General features: G+C 36.2%; 1 protein-coding gene across 1 annotated transcript; it reads right to left on the reverse strand.

Moving 5' to 3' along the window:
- Positions 1-14,043: 14,043 nt before the first annotated feature.
- Positions 14,044-15,640, reverse strand: LOC124926408 (spermidine hydroxycinnamoyl transferase-like). Its single transcript, XM_047466635.1, has 2 exons — positions 14,859-15,640; positions 14,044-14,650 (listed from the first exon to the last, which is right to left on the reverse strand). Exons 1-2 carry the CDS (start codon positions 15,638-15,640, stop codon positions 14,062-14,064), a joined length of 1,371 nt encoding a protein of 456 aa, XP_047322591.1. The 3' UTR covers positions 14,044-14,061.
- Positions 15,641-21,957: the final 6,317 nt, after the last annotated feature.

A 21,957-nucleotide genomic window follows, 5' to 3' on the forward strand; every position in this document is an offset into this window, starting at 1 on the left:
ACCAAGGAAAACAAGATAATGGTGGCTACTCAGAAGTTTGAAAACATCAAGATGAGACCGGAAGAAACAATGAAAGAATATAGTGACCGGTTCACAGGTGTGATAGACGAGCTAACAACTCTTGGCAAGAGATATGATAACAAGGAGGTCATCATGAAAGCATTAAGATCTCTTCCAAGTGCATGGGATATAAAGACAATGGTAATGAGGGAATCAAACTGCCTAAGCAAGATGAAACTACATGATGTATTCGAAGATCTTAAGGCGTATGAGTTTGAAATGAGATCTAGGACTGAAGAAGAAGTTTCAACCTCAACCTCAACCAGAGCACTGATCACATCCACAAAACCGGTTGCACCTGCACCGATCAGAACCGCTGAACAGTTCACCGAAGATGCCATGGCAATGTTTGCACAAAAATTTGGGAGGTTCATGAAAATAAGCCAACCGACAAACAACTACAACTATGGTGATAAATTTAATGTAAGATGTTATAACTGCAACTGTTTGGGACATTTCAAGTGGGAATGCAAAAAACCGAGGAGAGATGACCGGAAACCGGACAATCAAAATAACCGAAATAACTACCAACAAACCGGTGAAGGAAGTGAGGTTCAGAAAGCACTGATAGCCGATGATGGAGGTAGCTTATGGGCTCACAGTGACAGTGATGATGAACTCACATGCCTCATGGCAAATGAGGAACAAGTATTTGACTCTCCTTGTGAAGAATTTACTAAAGATGAGTTATATAATGCATTGAATGATATGGTAACAGAATATAAGAACCTACTAACCTTGCTACCTAAGCAACCCAACTTTAGAGCCGACCTCATGATACCCATCTTGACCGAACCAGAGATCATACAATCTGATGAAACCTCTGCCTTAGAAACTGAGTCAGCACCTGAACCACCATCTAAGACCGAACAGTCTAATGAGCCAGGTCAAGAGTTGACCGAGGAAGAAAATGCCCGACTCTAGTATAAAATGGCCGCATAAAAAAGATCTAGTGAAATGGTGAGAAAAATGTGCAGTTATAAAAGACACCCTTTTTGCATGTTTGGTCTAGGATACAAAAACGATAGATCCAAAAACACTTAGACAAAGTAAGGCTCACAAAGGATGATCTTCCCTTTGTAAGTTTTATCAGAAGTTCCTTAACCGCTGAAGAGGAACTAACTGCCTACTATACGGAAGACAAACTAACCTATGTAGGTCCAACTGACTTTGAGAAATGGCTTCACCCTGAGAAAAGGAAAGCCAACCAGCTCAAAAATAGGAAAGCCGACTCACAACCGCATAGGACAAACCAAAGATCATCCCCACACAAAGCCTTCTTAGGAAAGCAGAAAGATTCAAAACCGAGTGCAAGAAAAGTAGTTAAGACATTGACCAGGAAAGGTGTCCGGTTTGTCAAGGTCTGGATACCCAAGGGACTAATCGCTTGTGGACCCAAGTAAATGTGGGTACCAAATAGTTGTAAATATGTACATTTTGCAGGATTTAAAGAAATGGCTAGGAAACTCTGAATGGTACTTGGATAGCGGTTGCTCCAGACATATGACTGGAAACAACAATCTTCTAACCGACATCAGAATAGAAACCGGTGCATTAATCACCTTCGGTGACAACTCAAAAGGTAGAACTGTGGGCAAGGGTAAGATTGTCCATGGTAACTTAACAATTGATAATGTACTCTTAGTTGAAAACCTACGTTTTAACTTGCTAAGCATTAGTCAAATGTGTGATGCTGGGTACACTGTAGAATTTCTTAAACATGCATGCCTAGTTAAGAACTCTCAAGGTACCATACTACTAACCGGAAATAGGCTAGGAAATATCTACAAGGTAGACTGGAAAACTAAAGTAGAATATCCTGTCTGCATGATAGCCAAGACCGATCAGACCTGGCTGTGGCTTAAAAGACTAAACCACTTAAACATGAAAACCTTAAACTATATTCGCGGTAAAAAGTTAGTTGAAGGAGTTACCGACATAGTATTTAATAAGGATAAGGTTTGTTCAACATGTCAAATGGGTAAACAAACTAGGTCAACCTTTAAGAGTAAACGACACATTCAATCTAACCGATGCTTAGATCTTCTTCACATGGATTTATTTGGACTGATTCAGGTCATCAGCCTAGGAGGTATGCTTTACACTATGGTAGTTGTTGATGATTATTCTAGGTATACATGAGTAATATTCTTACCATCCAAACGTGAAACCGCATCAAACTTGATCAGACTTCTTAAACGTTTGCAAAATGAAAAATCAACACGCATTAACAGTATTAGAAGTGATAGAGGAACCGAATTTACAAACAGCACTTTAACCGCATTTCTTGATGAATCCGATATTAGACACGAGTTGTCCAATACTAGGACTCCTCAACAAAACGGCCTGGCCGAGAGAAGAAACCGAACTCTCAAGGAAGCCGCACGGTCCATGATAGCCGACTCAGGTATTGCTAAAAAATTTTGGGCTGAGGCTATCAATACTGCCTGTTACACACAAAACCGGTCTTTAATTAACAAGTTTCACAACAAAACACCTTATGAGGTATATTTTGATAGAGTTCCCAACCTCAGGTATCTTAAGATTTTCGGTTGTAAATGCTACATTCATATAAATGGTAAAACCTATCTATCTGCTTTCGATGCAAAATCCGATACTGGGATCATGTTAGGTTACTCAGTAGTAAGTAAAGCATATAAAGTGTATAACAATAGAACCTTAACTGTGGAGGAATCACTTCATGTTGTTTTCGATGAATCGGTTGAAAGCAATACTACATCATGCTTTGATCTACACAACAGATTGAAAAATAACAATATCCATTCTGATAGTGAAGATGAAATTCCGGTTTTCAGGCGGTTTGTCTATGACCAAATGGATAATAATGAAACCCAGCCGGATCAAGCTGTCCCACGACAGGAAGCTGACACTTCGGTCCAAACCGAGGAAATCGGTAGGTTTGACATCCCTTCTCAGCCTACCGATATGTCTAGCCTTGATCAAGTAACGGTAATTTGGTAGACATCCCTGAACCGAACCTCAAAAGAAACACCAAGCATCCTCCTGAGCTAATTATAGGTGACCCTTCAGAACCTGTTCGAACTAGGCGTCAAATTCTGGAGGAATACTTCAATTCCGCCTTTATATCCTAGATTGAGCCGAAAAGAGTGGATGAAGCACTGTCAGATCCGGATTGGATCTTGGGAATGCAAGAAGAGTTAAACCAGTTCGAGAGTAATAAAGTCTGGTACCTAGTCCTTAGACCGAAAGATCAACCGGTCATAGGAACAAGATGGGTATTTAGAAATAAACTCAATGAAGACGGTTTGGTCACGAGGAACAAAGCCAGATTAGTGGCACAAGGATACAAATAGGAAGAAGGAATTGATTTTGAAGAATCATTTGCCCCTGTAGCTAGGATTGAAGCTATTAGAATTTTTCTAGCTTTTGCTGCATTCAAGAATTTTAAGGTTTTCCAAATGGACGTTAAAAGTGCATTTTTGAATGGTGACTTACGTGAAGAAGTATATGTTGAACAACCACCCGGTTTCAAAAATGCTGAACTACCCAACCATGTATACCGGTTAAACAAAGCTTTATACGGTCTAAAGCAAGCTCCTAGAGCCTGGTATGACACACTAACCGCATTTTTGTTAAAACATGACTTTACCATCGGTTCGGTGGATAAAACATTATTTAAGTTTGAGAAAAATGAACATATCCTACTTGTTCAGATTTATGTAGATGATATCATTTTCGGTTCAACCGATCCTAAGCTATGTGATAAATTCTCAACTCTGATGACTAACAAATTTGAAATGAGTATGATGGGAGAATTAAGTTTCTTCCTAGGTCAACAGGTTAAGCAACTCGAACAAGGAACTTTCATTAACCAACCCAAGTATACTAAGGAACTGTTAAAGAAATTTGGGATGGACACATGCTCCTCAGCCGCTACTCCAATGAGTTCATCGGTCAAATTGGATAAAGATGATGAAGGTCAAGCGGTAGACCTGACCGCTTACCGAGGCATCATCGGCTCTCTTCTATACCTGACGGCAAGTAGACCGGATATTCTATTTGCAGTCGGTGTGTGTGGAAGATTCCAGGCCAACCCAAAACAGTCTCACTACACAGCCGCAAAGCGAATTTTGAAATACCTTAAAGGAACTCCTGACGTCGGTTTGTGGTATCCAAATGATTCATCTTTTAACCTAACAAGTTATTCAGATGCAGACTATGCAGGTTGCAAGGTTGATAGAAAAAGCACCAGCGGAACATGCCAATTTCTAGGTGATCGGCTTGTTTCATGGCACAACAAGAAACAAACATCAGTTGCCACGTCAACCGCAGAAGCTGAATATATGGCAGCCGGAAGCTGCTGTTCACAGCTTCTTTGGATCCAACAACAACTGAAGGATTTCGGTATCATAGCCGAAGAATCTCCAATCTTCTGTGACAACACAAGTGCCATAGCAATCACCTACAACCCGGTTCTACACTCTAGAACCAAGCACATTGACATAAGGCACCACTTCATTCGGGAACATGTCATGCTGAAGCATATCCGGCTGGAATACGTACCGACAGATCAACAAGTAGCCGATATCTTCACAAAGCCTCTACAGGAAGCTAAGTTTTCTCAATTCAGACTCACACTCGATTTAACCGACATTAGTTAGATCATCCCTAAGGATGCTTAAAAAGGGAAATCGGTTCAAACAGACAAAACCGGTAGTTCCTCCTAAACTATCAGATTTCAAATTTCCCAAGGTATCTATGAAAGAACCGCCTGGTCTATCAGTCAGAGTAAACCGACCGGTTACTTAGTGCATGCACCAAATAACCGCATCGGGACGAACAACTACTAACTGACCGATTCAGAAATAGTTTATCTTAGATTATTTGGTCTTCGAACAAAAGTGGAATAATTACCTGCGTTTAAACTTATTTGTCCTGAAAAATTACCTTTTCAAAGTAAAATGGTCACACCTCAAAAGACGTGAAGATTTGATATATTTCATGGTCCAGGTCTATGACCAACATCCTAGCCTGTAGACATGCTTATTTCATGCAAAACTCTTTATCCTATGGTTAATAGACATTATTACCTGTGATACACTGGATAATAAGATCCTCTCTCCACTAGTATATAAGTTAAGAAAATCTTAAACAAAACAACCACAAGATATAACTTATTCTCTCACTAAGACAAAATGTCTCAGTTTCCAAACATCCTTCAAGTGGACTTCAAATCTGCTCTAAGTATTGAACACTACGATGTCTTCAAGATGATTAAGTCACTTGAAGACACCGGCCTCCAACACTTTCTAGATGACAAACATGTCATATATTCTGAATCTGTCCTGGAGTTCTTCTACAATGCCAGGGTTTTCCGAGGAACTCCTCACTTTGACACACACATTCAGTCAAAAGTGGGAGGGATTGTATTCGATTTCACCGAAAGTGACTTCGCAAGATGTTTCGACCTACCAAAGCAGGGGCTGACCGACCTCAATGTACCGGATGAACTAAAAGCCGAGATCTCCTTAGCCTTTGCCCGGTCAAATCAGCCAGTTGATGACCACAGTGCCAAGTCACTGTTGAAAGCTGAATACCAGCTTCTCAACGACGTGATCGGTCGAGGCATCCTGCGAAGGGATGTGACCAACACGTATTGCACCGCTGCCTTCAACATCATGGCCGCTATAACCACTAGCACACCGGTCAACTGGTCAAGGGTGTTGTTCGACGTCTTAATCTGGATGATTGGCGTTCGAACAGTCGATCTCGTACCTCAACTAAGTTGTCTGCTTCTGGAGCTTGGAGTTCCAACCTGTCCGGGCGAAGGGTTGAACCAAGCCCAGGTACTCACCAAGGAAGTCACCGACTCATTTTATGAGCGGTTTGAAAAGACTTGGAAGAGGAGGAACCGCCACATCAACTCCAACGGTCACACCAACTCCAATGGATATTAAGTCACTCCTTCCTACAACCGGTCATTTTGCTGTACGCACCGGTTGTATCTCTGTTCAACTCTCTTATGATTATTTCGGCTTAGTCTATGTTATCTTCGGAATCAATCGGTTACTTTTCTTATAACATCCGTCATTAATGAAAAGTAACGTTCAATTAATGAAGTAACTCCCAACCACATGAGTAATTACTATCCAACTAACTTGGTTACCTTTGAACTAAATCCCTACCTCGAGCTCCGCAATCGGTCAAAAGTAACCTCTTCCCAATACGCTTTGGAAACATAAATATTCTCTTCATTAATAAGACAAAACTGATATTCAACACTAAATGCTGATATTTTCCCTCCAAAACCGGATCTATATAAAGAGCCACTCCCTAATCAACTTAACACATCTCAAAACAAAAATCTCTTGAACTCGCTCTCTCTTAGCAAAGTTTGAATCATGCCGAGCCGAACTCTAGGAAACTTCTTGAGCATCAATTTCGATTCATGTATGGAACACTGAGATCTAGAAACCAAGGAGGTCATGTTTGAATCCCTCGTTGACACCGGTCTTCGCACCTTTCTCGAAGAATCCGGTCCCATACTCCTTGAGGATGTCAAGGCCTTCTTCAGAAGTGCTTGCATAAGAGGAAACTACATTGTTTCCACAGTGAGAGATCACACTTTCTGGCTGGATGAAGTCGAATTTGCACAAATGTTCAACCTGCCCACATAAGGGTTTTCCGACTTCCCAACCCGAGTGGGAAGTGCAGCGACCGGTTACTCAGAATTCTTCTCCGGAACCGATGTACCGGTAGAGAACTACGGGCTGAAAACCCGCCTTGCCCACCACATCCAACTCCTCTATGAGATCGTTAACCGATCTATCATCTGTCAATCCCCTAATCAACGGTACTCGAAAAGAATATTTGACATGATGACCTACATTGTTAGCAATACGCCTATCAATTGGTCATCGGTCATCTTCCAAAATCTAAAAACCATGGTACTGACCAAGAAAATCTCGGTTATGCTCCTCACATCAGTCGGCTCATTCTCAAGTACCGCCCAGAATTTGGACCGGGCACACCGGCATCTCCTTCAAACATCTTTGACATGGATGGAGTGGAAGAAAAACTTTCAAGGGTCGTTATCACATAAGTTATATTTTTATTTCTTATGTATTCCTATTCCTAAAATCAATTCATGAATCGGTTTATATCTTGTACTCTTTCTTCAATAAAATTCTATTTCAGTTTTATAACTGGGTCAGAGGTTGCAAAATTCAGGATATCCATCTAACTAACCGGTTGATATTAATAAATCACTTTGTCTTCATTGAAAAATCCGGTTAAAGTCATAAACCGCATCTTCGCGGTTAATAGATCACATCTCTTCATAAACGACTTTGAAAAGGGACCGCCTCATTAAAACTGAAATCAAAAGACCACTCGAAATTTTTGGAGGGAAATTTCCCGCCCAAAAACTCCCGCTCAAATATCCCGCATTTGGTTTCCCGCTTTGATTTGCCGCCCAATTCACTTGGAGGGAAAATTCCCGCCTAAAGGTGATGGGACGGTTTGCGACGGTTGGGTTTCCAAACTACAACTATAAAAAGGGTCCTTAGCCATTTTATTTCATTCTTACGCGAAACGGCTTTCTGTCTCTAGTTTTCTCAAACTCTCTCCACACAGCTCTCTTGCTCTCTCAATTCAATCATCACCAATGGGTCGTGATTCCGCATTGTTCAAACATATCGTCCAAGTAGACTTTGAAGAAATCAGAGAAACGGTTCGGCTCCGGCAAAGCGAGTTTTATCCCGGATTTCCGAGTCCGGCCTCGAATACTTCCTAGGTGGTCCGTTTGTTCTATACAAAGAAGCGGTTGAGGAATTCTTTAAAACCGCATCTCTCTCCGGCAGAACAATAACCGTAACCGTCGGCGATCAGCAGTTCGACCTAACCGAAGAGTCAGTTGCTGAAATCCTACACCTACCAACAGATGGACGCAACATTTCGACGGAGCTAGATCGAGAAACCTTCGAAGCGGCTTACCAGGTTCTCTCGGCAACCGCGGTTCCTGTAGAAGTCTCCGGAAAGAAATTATCACTACGACCGGAATATATACCGCTATGTGACATCTTCACCAAGTCGGTCCAGGCGAGAGGGGGAAATTTTGATAATCTCACCAAGGCAAAAATCGAAATGCTTTCCGGTTTACTAAACGACATAAATATTAATTGGGCGAAGGAAATTTTCAACAACCTAAAGGAAATGGTGATACCGGATTCCACCCGGTCATGGGATACGCCATCCCACTCAGGAAAATTATGCTCCACTACAATATCAACACCGGTCCAGGTGTTCTTCTTCCCTCAAGCAAAATCATAAGGTCTCGCCAATTCGAGGAAAGGAAGAGCACTAGGAAGGTCTCTAAAGGTGACCGAAAGAAGATAGGCGCTAAAAGGGCAACTCCGGTAAGAGAGAAATCCGGAAGCAAGAAACCGATAAAATTCGCGGATCCACCCTCTGAAACGCAAAATGAGGACGATTCGGCCTCTAGTTCTGACCGAACTGCTTCACAGAATACCGAAGAAAATCTGTCCGGTAAAGAAAAAGGACCGATAGAAGAGGAACAATCGGCCAGTCTTGAAAATGCCGATACCGGTGCAGACGGCCTTGAGGAGGAAGACGTTCACGATAACAACGACCAGGAGGTGGCCGAGAATATCGTGCGCAGAATCATGGAGGAAATCGATCTGCAGGCTCACGAGGCATCCGAAGTATACTGTGAGTGGTTCCGGTACCGGTGCGACAAATTCTACAAACAAATGCTACCGGGCCTAACCACTGGACAAAGATTCGAAAGGTTGATGGAGATAGAGGAGGACGTCATCAACCTAACAAAAGCTAAGAATCCCAACGAAGCCTTGGACCGACACGCAATAGTGGAACCGCGTGCTCGGCTACAAAAGCTAGTCGAACATATTCGAAAACTTACAGAAAGGTATATTCCAAGAACACCGAAGTCTCAACTACAACTCTTGGTGTTGGAGTTACTTGCGGTCAAGAAAAGAGAGTTCATCGACGAAGTGGCGCGGCTTGAAGCGGTGCCCGAACAGCAAGATACAACGCACTCTCCAACTCTTGAGAACGTTGACGGTCAGAACCCAGGCGATAAGTCTCCTCCAGCGGATCAGACGATCGACATAACCGACGATAGGACAAAGCCTCCTCTCACCGACAATCTTGAATCTGATCAAGTCCGGGATTCAGAACCGGCAATTACGGAAGAGAAGGTCATGACTATCATCAACGAATTTGCCAACACCGTGGTTCAACCGTGGAAGAAGAAAATCAAGAAAGTCGCGGTCCAAGCGCTCAAGATAGCCGAGACAACAAGGAGTGATCTTGGAAAGGCGGACGAGCGGATCACGTCGGTCGAAACCAACTATGGTGAAGCCGATGTTCGGTACGGCGCTCATCTTAAGCGAACAATTGCCTTGGAGGACATGACTCCGAAGTTGGCGGATGACCTCAAGTCGGTCAGCCAAAGAATAGTGGAGTTGGAATGGTCTCAAGAAAAGATCGAGCAACGACTTACAAAGGTCGATGAGGACCTGGGGCGGTCAAGTACCCAAGCCGGCTCTACACTCAACTGGGTCATAAGTTTTGAAGAGAAGAATGCAACCCTTGAGGAAAGGAACACCAGGCTTGAAGCCGACCTCAAGGCGGTCACCGAGCAGGTGACTGAGTTAATAAAGACCAAGCTGGCTGCCGATAAAGCGGTTGAGGAGGCAAATGCTCAGGCGGCTAAGGAACTTCAGGATGCGCTGGATGAGCAGAACCGAACACAGAAGGGGGCAGCACAGTCTGATGCGAACTTCAACGAATGCTTACGGATATTAACGGCCAAAAATCCGGAACTCGCAAAAACCGTGGCGGCCAAACAAGCCGAAGAGGCCAACCGGTTAAAGGCTCAACAGGAAACATACCACAACTACGAAAAAATTCACAAGAAGTCCAAGGCGGCTACCTCCTCTTCGGCTCCGGAAACACGAAAAAGGAAAGTTCCTTCAAGAAAGGCTCAAGTCACCGAGATGCTTGGCAGAATCACCGAGACGGTTGTTGACCCACCACTCCACCCGACTTTGCAAACCGAGGATGACTTCGAAGAGGATCTCGAGCCGCAACCCACAAGACAGCGAGTTTTCGATGCAGTTCCAGTCAGAACGGTCGGTCAACCGTTCCCTCCTCACCCGGACACCTCAGGAGCTGGAGGTTCCTCTTCAAGGCCGACTCAACCGGCTAAGGGACAAACAACAGATGATCTGATGGATGAATTCCTGCCATCCAAATTGATGAACTAGGGGCTTTCCTTTCTATCTTCACTTATGTTTATTTCGGTTTCTACATATATAATATTTTTCCCTTTTGCGGTTATCTTTACTTATATATATATAGTTATTTTTGGAAACCGGGCTATATTTGCATTCTGACTTAATTTTGAATATTTTAATTAAAATAATCAAAAAGGGAGAAATTGATAAAATAATTTTTTTTTCAAAATTTTTCTCAAAGTTTTCCAAAACTTTTCGAAAAATTCTCCCAAGTTAATTTCCAAAAATCCGGCCAAACTAACTATTCAAAACAAGACCGGCCAATATTTGCAATCTTACAGGATTTTGAATATTTTAAATAAAATAATCAAAAAGGGAGAAATTGTTAGATAAAATTAGATCGGTTAAACAAAACTTAACAGAAACAAAACTCTTGTGCAGGAACAGTCAAAAACGAAACCGGACAAGGAACTCAATAGGCCAAATAACTTAACCGGTCAAGTTATCAATCCAATCAAAAACCTGACCGAACAAAGGCAAGATCGGTCAAACCAGAAGGACGAAAATACTAGACAGTCGGTCATTTAGAAGCCAAGGAATAACCGGAAGGTCATTCGGTTAACACACATAACCGACCAGCATAAAAAGATACTTCGGGTATCTGTTGAGGATGATGCCAAAGGAACAGACTGAACATTTCCATATTCATACAAGTCTGAGGACAGTCTGCAGGTTACAGAAAACCGTCCTACAAGATCTTTCCACTTCAGGATAAATTAGAAAGGCAATCTTCCAAGTACAAACAACTGTCTAACCGACAGTTACCACATTGAGTAAAAGACAAACCTAGCCGGTTTGTCCTACATACTGAAGACTAGACCGCCAGGTCTGAAAAGTTGACCGCCAGGTCTGAATCACTGAACCTCTACTCAACCAATCAAGTTCAAGGAAATGAAATGTGACCGTTGGCACATTTCACCTATAAAAGGAGGAGCAGAAGAGGAGTAAATGTGGGACACAATGGACAATAAATTTACAAGTGATAAGAGTGTTCTATCTCTAGAAAACTTAAGTGCTAAGTTGAAGTGTAATTCTACAATTTCGGTTAAAATTGTACGAGTGTTATCGAGTAGGAAATAAGTCTCGATCGGATTGTATTTGTATTCCTTAGTGAATATCCTTCTCGCGGTTTCGAAAGGAAGGGGTGACGTAGGAGTTTCATCTCCGAACATCCATAAAAACCTGTCTTGTTATTTACTTTCTGCCGGTTCTACATTCTAACCAATCTGTACTAACCTACTTATACCGCTATAACCGATTCAACACTAACTGAACCGACTTACTAAGATCCAAAACCGACCCAGCAACTTCCAAACCTGTCTTATCCAAAACCGGCTCTGCCTATCTCGTGAGTGTGCTGCTTCAACCTGAAACAAACCTCTTTCGCACTTGAACCTGGTTCAAGGGTTTGTGACAGTTTGTGTATTATTGAAACCCCGATATTAATCTCTAACCGGATTAATCACCACCCTTTGAGTGAGACGCGCTAACAGGCCCAACCCCGGTCCCCCAGCCGCGACCTAGATCCTAACATATATATTTTTAACTTATTTTTTACATTTCAAACAGATCTACTCTTTCTATTTAATATATAAAATTAAATAAATAAATTTTTTCTTTTTCTCTCTCTTCACCATCCCGTCTAACCCACCATCATCTTCATCCCCTCTATTCACCAGCGGGCAGTATGGTCGTAAATGAATCAAATACTTTTGATTCGATTCGGTATTCGTATTCGAATTTTGATATTCGTATTCGTAATTTTGTGATTCGAATTCGAATAAAAATATTCGATTCGATTCGACTAATAAACGAATACCAATACAAAATCAAGATATTCAATTCGGTATTCGCTAATATTCGATTAAATATTCGATTATATATATATACCGTTTTATTAATTTTAATTTTATAAATATGATTTATTCTAAAACACTAGTACATATATACATTTCTTCGGTTGAAAACTTGAAACTCACATTTCTTCGGCGATTTACAAACCACTCTAATAAAATGTTCTTTTGATAACTATTGTTTATGTTATTGTTACGCGAAAGTTTTAATTAATGGCTTGCATTGCATTGTATTGGGAGTTGAATATTGAAATCGTAATTTGAGCATTATTATTTAATTTTTATTAGGTAATTTTATTTAATATTGTCATATATTATGTAAAAATATTAATTTTTGAATTTTTGAATAAATTGTATAAAATATGTTTTTTTTAAATCGAATCGAATACTCAAATCGGATCGAATAATACGAATATCAATTTCAAATCGAATACGAATCACATTAATTATTCGAAAAAATTTCGAATACGAATACGAATATTCGAATAGTTTCACGAATACGAATCGAATACAGTAATATTCGCTTCGATTTGATTCGTTTACAACCCTAGCGGGCAGGGGTGGAGCCATGATGAAAAATTACTTGGGGCTGACTCATTTGCCCAGTTTATTCACTTAATTTGCCATATTTTTTAAAATTTAAGTGGGGCTGGAGCCCACCCTAGTCCAAGCGTGGCTCTGCCCCTGCCAGCGGCCCACCATAATCTTCATCCCCTCTCTTTCACTAGGAGATGCCGCCACAACTAATCCAATCACATTCAAGAACTTAACAAACGAATCTCAATCTCTAGAGAATGTCGCAGACTATTTATGCTATTCTTTTTTTAACAAGATCATTCTTAGATTTTGATATTGCTGTCAGGCCTGATAATACAAGCTTGTTTCGTGATCTGATCATCGAATAGGTCAGTTTCGATCAAACAATATAATATCTGTAATAAATCTTGTTTATCTGTTATTGAGGATCTAACTAAATGAATTTCAAAACCCTAGCTGAGGCGATTTTGGAACTAGTTTTTCCTTTACGAAGAACAATTAGAAACAAGGAGAAACAAGGACAAACAGGTGACATATCACATTTAACTTATCAACTCCAACTTCGATTATAATCAAAGATATAATCTCAATAACCGTTTATAGAATCTCAGTTTTATTTTTCAAAATTCTAACCATAACTGGTGACATATCACATTTAACCGCTAAAAATTCATTATTCTGATCCGCCTAGCGAAATCGGAAATTGCAGGCAAGTTATTCAAACGAAATCCAGAATTTCTAGTCTCGATGTTTCACATTGAATATATAACCTATTGTTTTGATATCAATTGAGAAAAACATAGAGTGGAATTTGTAGAGAGACCCGAGGTGGAATGAGAAGAACACGGTGAAAAGGAGAGAGAAGGTAATTTTTTTTTATGTATTAAATGTAAAAAAAAGTTTATTTGAAATGAAAAAAAAATAAGTTAAAACAAAATATAAAATAAATATCCACGTAGATAAAACTTAACTCCGTTTGAAACATTTTGTCATGTAACTTTTGTAAAATAATTTTGACACATTTTGATAATTTTATATACATAAATAGAATTTTACAACCTTGTAAGTAAATTTAACATATCCTTTCAACTTTATAAATGAAATTGACATTCTTTCCAATATAAAATAACATGTTTTTAGCATATATATATAAAACCAATATATGAAACCACAATTAAACACATTTATCAATTGGAGTTCTAACATAGTCTAAAGATAAGAAACAATAACTGATCAAAACATTCCACAATTATAATCTAGACATGACAATAACTCAAAACATTCCACAATTATAATCTAGACATGTTGGACAAATTTTCATAAAAGAGCTTCATGAACTCGTCAATGTGGGTCTTTTGCAAACGCAAGGCCACCATGAGAGATCCATCATCATCAGCAAAGCGAGGGAAAACAAAAGCCTTGCCATCAAATCCAACTAGACCTGGCCCCATGTAAATCTCTTTGCCCCATCCAAAATCAACACCACCCTTTGTCAAGCCTATCCAACTTGTGATGGACACATTAGGGTTCCCTTGAAAATCACCTTCTTTAGTACCCACAATATGAAAGTACCTCATTTTGTTGAAATCCTCAATCTTCCTAAGATGAGCAAGGAAAGATCTCACATACTCATTTGTTCCTTTTGATATTCCCTCCCTCACCTTTCCTGCCCCGTATCCCAATCCTTGCAACAACAAATTCTTCATTGTGACATCTGTTGTCACAATTGTTATCGCATTTCCAAAGTATTTATCCGGGAGTGGGGGGTCTATTTGGTGACGAAAATCCAACGACATACGTAATCTGGTTGTTTGCTCGTTATTGAGTCGACGGGCTATGGATATGCAACGCCACATGTGTGCAGCCACAACCTCGTAACTTTTCAAGAATATAGAATGTTATTAAATTTATTAATATTATACTATATATTCTATTCTATGAAATACCTAATAAGATATTTCAAACCAGACCAGAAGCTGGAGTTTCCATTATCAAAATGTTTTTTATATCAAATTGTTCGACATTAATCCAAGTGTAATTTTAAAGATGTGATAAGAAATTAAGAAAAAAGAAGATTAGATGTTACCGAGTAAACGGTTGGCCCTTGTCGTATCCTGTCTTCTGTTGATTCTGATTAGCCGTTTTTTTCAATTTACCGATCTGATCTTTCGTCAACTTCAACAGAACTACGGTTGTCTCTTTCGCCCGCTCTTCATCCGGACCCGGTCCGTCAATCAATACCGGCGGACGACCCAACTGATCAAATCCGGGCTTAATCTCATCATCATCGCCGACGTTCAGAACAGTCCTGTCAAGAAAAGGAAGATACTCCGGCGATTCCCCACGAGAAATTCTCGCCCACTCCGACATAAAATGAAGTATGGCTCGCCCATCAATAATGGTATGCTGAAATCCCAGTCCAAGACTAACGGCGCCGCATTTGAACTTAGTTATTTGGACAATCAGAAGAGGGATTTCATGAATTGGACGGGTGTGGTCGACTGAAGGAATGAGTTGTCTGATCTCCGGCGTGGGGCAGAAATCTCCGAAATCTTCAACTTTTTTGGTGGATTCAGCTTCTAGTAGGAGAGCTCCGGCGGAGTTGAGGTTAAGTTGGAAGCGGGTTCGGGAGGCTAAGTGGAGGCGACCGGCTAATGGGTGGAAAATAGTGAGGGTTTTGCTTAAGGAGGTTTTTAGAATATGTGTTATTGAGGAGAGAGAGAGATCGGAGACGGGTTGGGATTTGTAGAAGTAGATTAGTGTTGTGTGTGTTATAGGCATGAACTGATCATTTTCCGGCAAAAACATGTAGCCGGAAGGTGTTTTAACGGCCGGTTTGATAAGGTGGGATGCCTTCACAGTTAACATTATTTTGTTTGGGTGAAGAGGTAAAGGATATAGAGAGAGAGAGAGTAACAATCATTTACCATTACATTTACATTTTATAGCAATAATCAACACCAATATTGTATATCATACTTTTATGCTTTACATTTTTCTTTTATTTTTATTTTTACAAAAAGTTAATTGAAGACAATCCAGATAATATTCAGAAGGGATATCTATCCGTCCAGCTCAGGTTATTTTTTTAAAATTAATAATGATGATCTTTAAGATAAGATTATTATTTTTTATAAAAATTTTGAAGTGCATTAATATATATTTATTTATAATAATAAATAATAAATAATAATTTAAAATAAAAAATATTTTAATATTTTAGTAAATAAATTAAATAATTAAAATATTAAATAATATTTGATTAGTGGTTGAATTTTCACAATCTATTTATTTAGGTGTACTTTTATGTTTTTCTTTTTTTATACTTTTCTTTTTTATATTTTTAATTTTATAAAGAGTTAAATTAAGATAATAAAATGGAAAAAAGTTATAATTAAACATATTTTTTAATTTTAATTTGCAAAATAATATGTAATTTTATAGTAAAATATATATATATATATATATATATATATATATATATATATATATAAACTAATAAAATTTTATAAAAATAATTTGGTTATAAATTTTGACATATATACATGATTTTGAGAATATAAATATGATATAAATTATGAGTTCTTAATTTACATTATTTTATGAATTTAATTTGAATATAAGTTGAAAAGATAAGTATACATACAAAATTATAAAGATTTATAGAAAGTGATAAATATTTTATCATTATTATTATTATTATTATTGTTATTATTAATATTATATATATAAATATAAAATTAATTAGACTATTTTAGAAATGTGTTATATTACTTGAAATGTGGATAAATTATATATCTATATATATTATTATAAATGTGATTAAATTATTTACCTAAAGGGAAAAAAATGCATTTAGACATAAAATGCATTTAGACATATGTACTTCTACAACTAATTCACTTAGACTTAGATGTATTAGGGGTGAGCAAATGGGAGCAAATGGGTAAAACCAATCCGTTTTATGCGATCCGTATTAAATCCAAACTAAATTTATTCCATCCGTAATCTAAACTATTTTACTAATTAATACTAATCGAATACGTATTGAATTGAAAAGAATGGTTTGAATAATTTAAACTAAAAAATATTTATATATATCAACTTTAAATTAGTCAAAAAATTTTTTTTTTTTTTTATTTTTTTTTAAAATTCGAATTTTTTATTATTATTAAATTTGAATATGAAAAAAAATAATAAAAAAAATAAATATAATTGTAAAAGTAATGATAAGTAAAATATATATTATATTGAGATACAATTTAATTTTTTTAAAAGTAAATTAAAAAATATATTTTTATTTAGATAGTTTGGATAGTTTGGATAATTTGGATAATTTGGATAGTCTTAATCCAATCCGATTTAATTCAATCTGAACTCAATCCGATCCGATCTCAATCCAATTCGAAATATCCAATCCGAATTAGTATTTAGGATTCGGATTGGATTGGATTTCATATTAATCCACCCAATGCTCACTCCTAAGATGTATATATTAATAAAAGATCATTTAAACCTATGTTTTATATAAAATTGGTTCATTTAGCCTTTTTAACCGACCATAATTAATTTTTATTTTTTTAATTATATATTTATTAATTAAATATTAACATATTTTCTCTCTCCTTATTTTTCATTAATTAAACCAATTAATTGTTTTCATTCTTAAATTTTATTATTTTTATATTTGTTTCTCTTTTTTTATTTTATCTTTCTTTTATCAGTTTTTATTTCTTGTAATTTTTAAATTCTTATTTTGAAAAAAAATAGCAATTTATTTATGAATTTTATGTTTTACTGTAATATTTTTTTGAAGGATTTTTATCATATTTAATTTAATATGATTAAAAATATAATTAATAATTTTTTATTCATTACTTATTACTTATAGTAATAGTAAAAAACATTATTTTGTATAATATTTGATTATTATTCTTTTGTTGTTTGATCAATGAGTTGCTATTATTATTCAATTTTTTATTATTAATTAATTCATTTTTGTGTTAAAGGATTTTTATTATAGAAAGGATAAGTCATTATTATATTTAACTATTGAGACCAAACAATTTTAAAATAATTAATAAATAATGTTAATATAAGAAAAAATATAAAAAAAAGAAATATAAAATTAAAATAATTAATGACGAATGCTCGTATATATAAAAAAATAAAAATAAAATAATCAATAATAAACACTTATATAAAGATAATAAATTTGGTATGAAAAAGATAAAATAGAAAATTTATTAATTAATTAAGGAAAAAGAAGAAGAGAGTAAATATATCAATATTTAATTAATAAATATATAAATTAAAAAATAAAAATTAATTATGGTTTACTAAAATAGGGTAAATGAGCCAATTTTTGATAGTATGTATGTTTAAATGACATTTTATTAGTACACACGTCTAAGTGAGTTAGTTCTACAAGTACATACGTCTAAGTGAGCTTTTTTTCTTATATAAATGTAACTATAACCCTAGAAATGGTCCCTGGTCCGTAATTTAGCACGTGTCAGATCCGAGGTGGCTCGAGGTTCGATGCATTAACCTTGGTTTGCATGTCAGGTATCTATTTAAAATAAAATATTGACTTTTAAAGATTTTGATAGTACTGACTGTTTTTAAAATTAACCATATAAAAATAATAAAAATAATTAAATTTATTCAAATTTTAATAATATGGGGATTTGTTATAACCAAATGATAATTTGATTTAAACTTGTTTAAATTAATCAAACATAATTAATTTAAAAAAAATATTATTTATTTTAAAATAGAGTTGCCAAATAATTTTTAAAAAATCAACAAAATGTACGTATATAAACGTACTTTATATCAATGTTTCTAAAAGGGTTTTGGTATTTGATTACACTCGAGAAAAGACTTTTACGCTATGTCTTTCGCGTCTATCATAGGACGATTTTATTTTTAAAAGTCTAGCTATCAAATGATTTATTTATAACATTTATTTCATTTAATTAGTAGTCTGGGGGTCCTAAATAAGGATAAGTTTAGATTACGTATATAATTGTACAAAATTATTTAGAAGTGCGTAACTGTGATTGTGTTGATATAAAACTGAGTATAAGACCTGAAAAATATCAAAATTTAAAAATTAATTCCAAACGGGGCCTTAATCAAAATATTTGTTTGGAAAATATCCCGAAAATATTTAAAAATCATTTTATGAACTTTCAGAATTATTTAAAAATGGATTGTAGTTCTAAAATTACAAAAATTATTTTGAATTTTTGAAAAAGTGGAACCAAACAGGCATTAGGACCAAAGTCCTAGGACTTGGATCCGTTTTTACCGGTCTGGGCTCGGATGGGCTTAGTCTAGACCGAGGGTGGTTTAGATCGGGGCTCAAGACACTAGGTCAAGGGACCGGAGGATTCAGGAGTCTCGGTTCTAAACTCAGATTATTCGGTTCTAGGTCTAAGTGTCGTGGTCCCAAATCTAGCTTCCACTAGTAAAAAATCGACCTTTATCGACGGTATTTGCCGAAGGTTTTCTAAATCCATCGGAATTGATCCCGAGAGGAACAAATCTTTCGGTATTAAAAATAGATTTCGAGAGTCGTGTAAAACCTTCGGGTTTACAAATTATTACCGAAAATTATGCACATAACTTTTGGTATTTCCCTTCCTAAAAAAATTAAAATAAATCTAAGTTTTGGAAATTGGTTAATTGCGAAGGTTATTCAAAAAAATTTCGGTTTTACCTTTCCTAAATTTTTTAGTTACGAAGGTTTCCCAATAAACCTTCAATTTTGACTCATCCCAAGAAAAATGAAAAATAATTCTAATTTTGGGAATGATTAATTGCGAAGATTATTCAAAAAACTTTCGGTTTTACCTTTTCTGAAAGTCTTAATTGCGAAGGTTTTCCAATAAACCTTCGGTTTTGACTCATACCAAAACAATTAAAAATAATTCTAAGTTTGGTGATGGTTATTTCCGAAGGTTTTTCAATAAACCTTCGGTTTTGACTAATATCAAAACCGAAAATAATATGAAACCTTCGATAACTACCATTATAAATTCAAACCCTAAACTTTCTCTTTTTCATTCGCCTCTCTCTTTTCTCTCTCTTCTGCCCGCGCCATAGCCGCCTCCGCCGCCTCCGCCGCTTCCCTTCTTCTTCTCGCATTCGTCGCCAATCCAGTTTAGATTTATTTTGTTTTGTTAATTATTAGATTTAGATTTGTTATCGGTTAGTTTTATATTATCTAGATTTAGGCTACTTTAGATTATTTGTTTGGTAGTTTGATTTAGATTTGTTATTGTTTAGATTAGATTTAGGTTAGTTTATATTATATTTTGTTTGTTAAATATATATACGATTTTGTTAAATGTATGATATATTTTGGTTATTGTGTTTGATTTAAGTTATATTAGATTTGTATTATGGTTATTTTGTTTGATTAATATATATGAAATAGATTTAAGACGAGTGATTCATAGAAAAATATTCGGCGTACACTAGAAAAACTGTCCCGGCCATACCAGAATTTGATAGCAGCATCAAAATCTGCGGAAGTGGCGAGACAAATATCGTTGGAATTTGAGCAAATCCGATTGAGGGACGCGGAAAAAGCTCATTTGGTTACTGAACTGAAAGCGGATAATGCTCAAATGAAGCAAAAACTAGAGAATCTAGAACAACAAGTTGATTATTTTAAGAAGCATAATCAACCACCCCCTCCTCCCCATTCATCTACTAATTAGTAGATTTTAGTGTTTAATTAATTATGTGTAATTTTTTTTCGTTCGAACTGATGTAATATTTGGTGTGTTTTGAATTATAATTTATTATTATCTTTTGGTTTATTAATGTGGTTTTTGAATTTTTTTCCTTTATTAATTGGTTATTTGAGAAAATTATAGAACATGTTTGATTTATACTTTTGTCAAAAAAAACATGGTAATTGCGAAAGGTGTTCAAATAACCCTCGCTTTTAATTGGTAATTGCGAAAGTTTATTGAAAAAACCCAGGGTAATTGCGAAAGTTTCAAATAAACTTTCGCTTTTGACCATTTCCCCCCCAAAATTGGAAACTTTTCTAAGTGTTGGGAAGGGGTATTTGCGAAAGTTTTATTAAAAACTTTCGCTTTTCACCCTTCCCCAAAAAAACTGGAAATTTTTCTAAGTGTTGGGAAGGGTATTTGCGAAAGCTTTCAAATAAACTTTCGCTTTTGTCCCTTCCAAAAAAAAAAATCTGAGATTTTTCTAAGTGTTGGAAGGGGTATTTGCGAAAGTTTTATTGAAAACTTTCGCTTTTAACCCTTCCCAAAAAAATCTGAAAATTTTCTAAGTGATGGGAAGGGGTATTTGCGAAAGTTTTAAAATAAATTTTTGCTTTTAACCCTTCCCCAATAAAATCTGAGTTTTTTCTAAGGGTTGGAAGGGTATTTGCGAAAGTTTTCAATAAAACTTTCGCTTTTGACCCTTCCCCAAAATAATCCGATTTTTTTCTAAGTGTTGGGAAAGGGTATTTGCGAATGTTTATTGAAAACTTTCGCTTTTGACCATTCCCTAAAAAAATCCGAAATTTTTCTAAGTGTTGGAAAGGGGTATTTGCGAAAGTTTATTTGAAAACTTTCGCTTTTGACCCTTCCTCAAAATAATATAAGATGTTTCTAAGTGTTGGGAAGGGGTATTTGCGAAAGTTTTATTGGAAACTTTCGCTTTTGACCCTTTCCCAAAAAAATCTGAAATTTTTCTAAGTGTTGGGAAGGGTTATTTGCGAAAGTTTTCAAATAAACTTTCGCTTTTGACCATTCCCCAAAAAAATCTGAAATTTTTGTAAGTGTTGGGAAGGGGTATTTGCGAAAGTTTTCAATAAAATTTTCGCTTTTGACCCTTCCCAAAAAACATTCTGTTTAAGGTCAGGACCGAGAGTTTTAAGTATAACTTTCGGAAATAACCATCAAAACCGAAAGTTAATTGTATACCTTTCGGTTTTACCATTTCATAATTTGTTAAATTAATTGGTTTTTCACCTACTAATCTAGACTCTTAACTAATCTAATCAAGTGTGTGTTGTTTTAAAAAAAATTAATATTGTGTTTAATTTTAAAATGTTTATGATTGTGTTTGATTATATAGAGAAGTGTATATGAATGTTTATGTTTGATGATCCTATGAATGTGTGTAATGCTTGATCATATAGATTGTGT

This window comes from Impatiens glandulifera, chromosome 1 (assembly GCF_907164915.1).
Source record: "Impatiens glandulifera chromosome 1, dImpGla2.1, whole genome shotgun sequence".
Lineage (NCBI taxonomy): Eukaryota > Viridiplantae > Streptophyta > Magnoliopsida > Ericales > Balsaminaceae > Impatiens > Impatiens glandulifera.

Coding starts and splice junctions, on each gene's coding strand:
- LOC124926408 (XM_047466635.1), bottom strand. CDS start 15,640: ATGTTAACTGTGAAGGCATCCCACCTTATCAAACCGGCCGTTAAAACA. Junction 14,651..14,858: donor AAGGGCCAACCGTTTACTCG/GTAACATCTAAT, acceptor ATTCTTGAAAAG/TTACGAGGTTGTGGCTGCAC.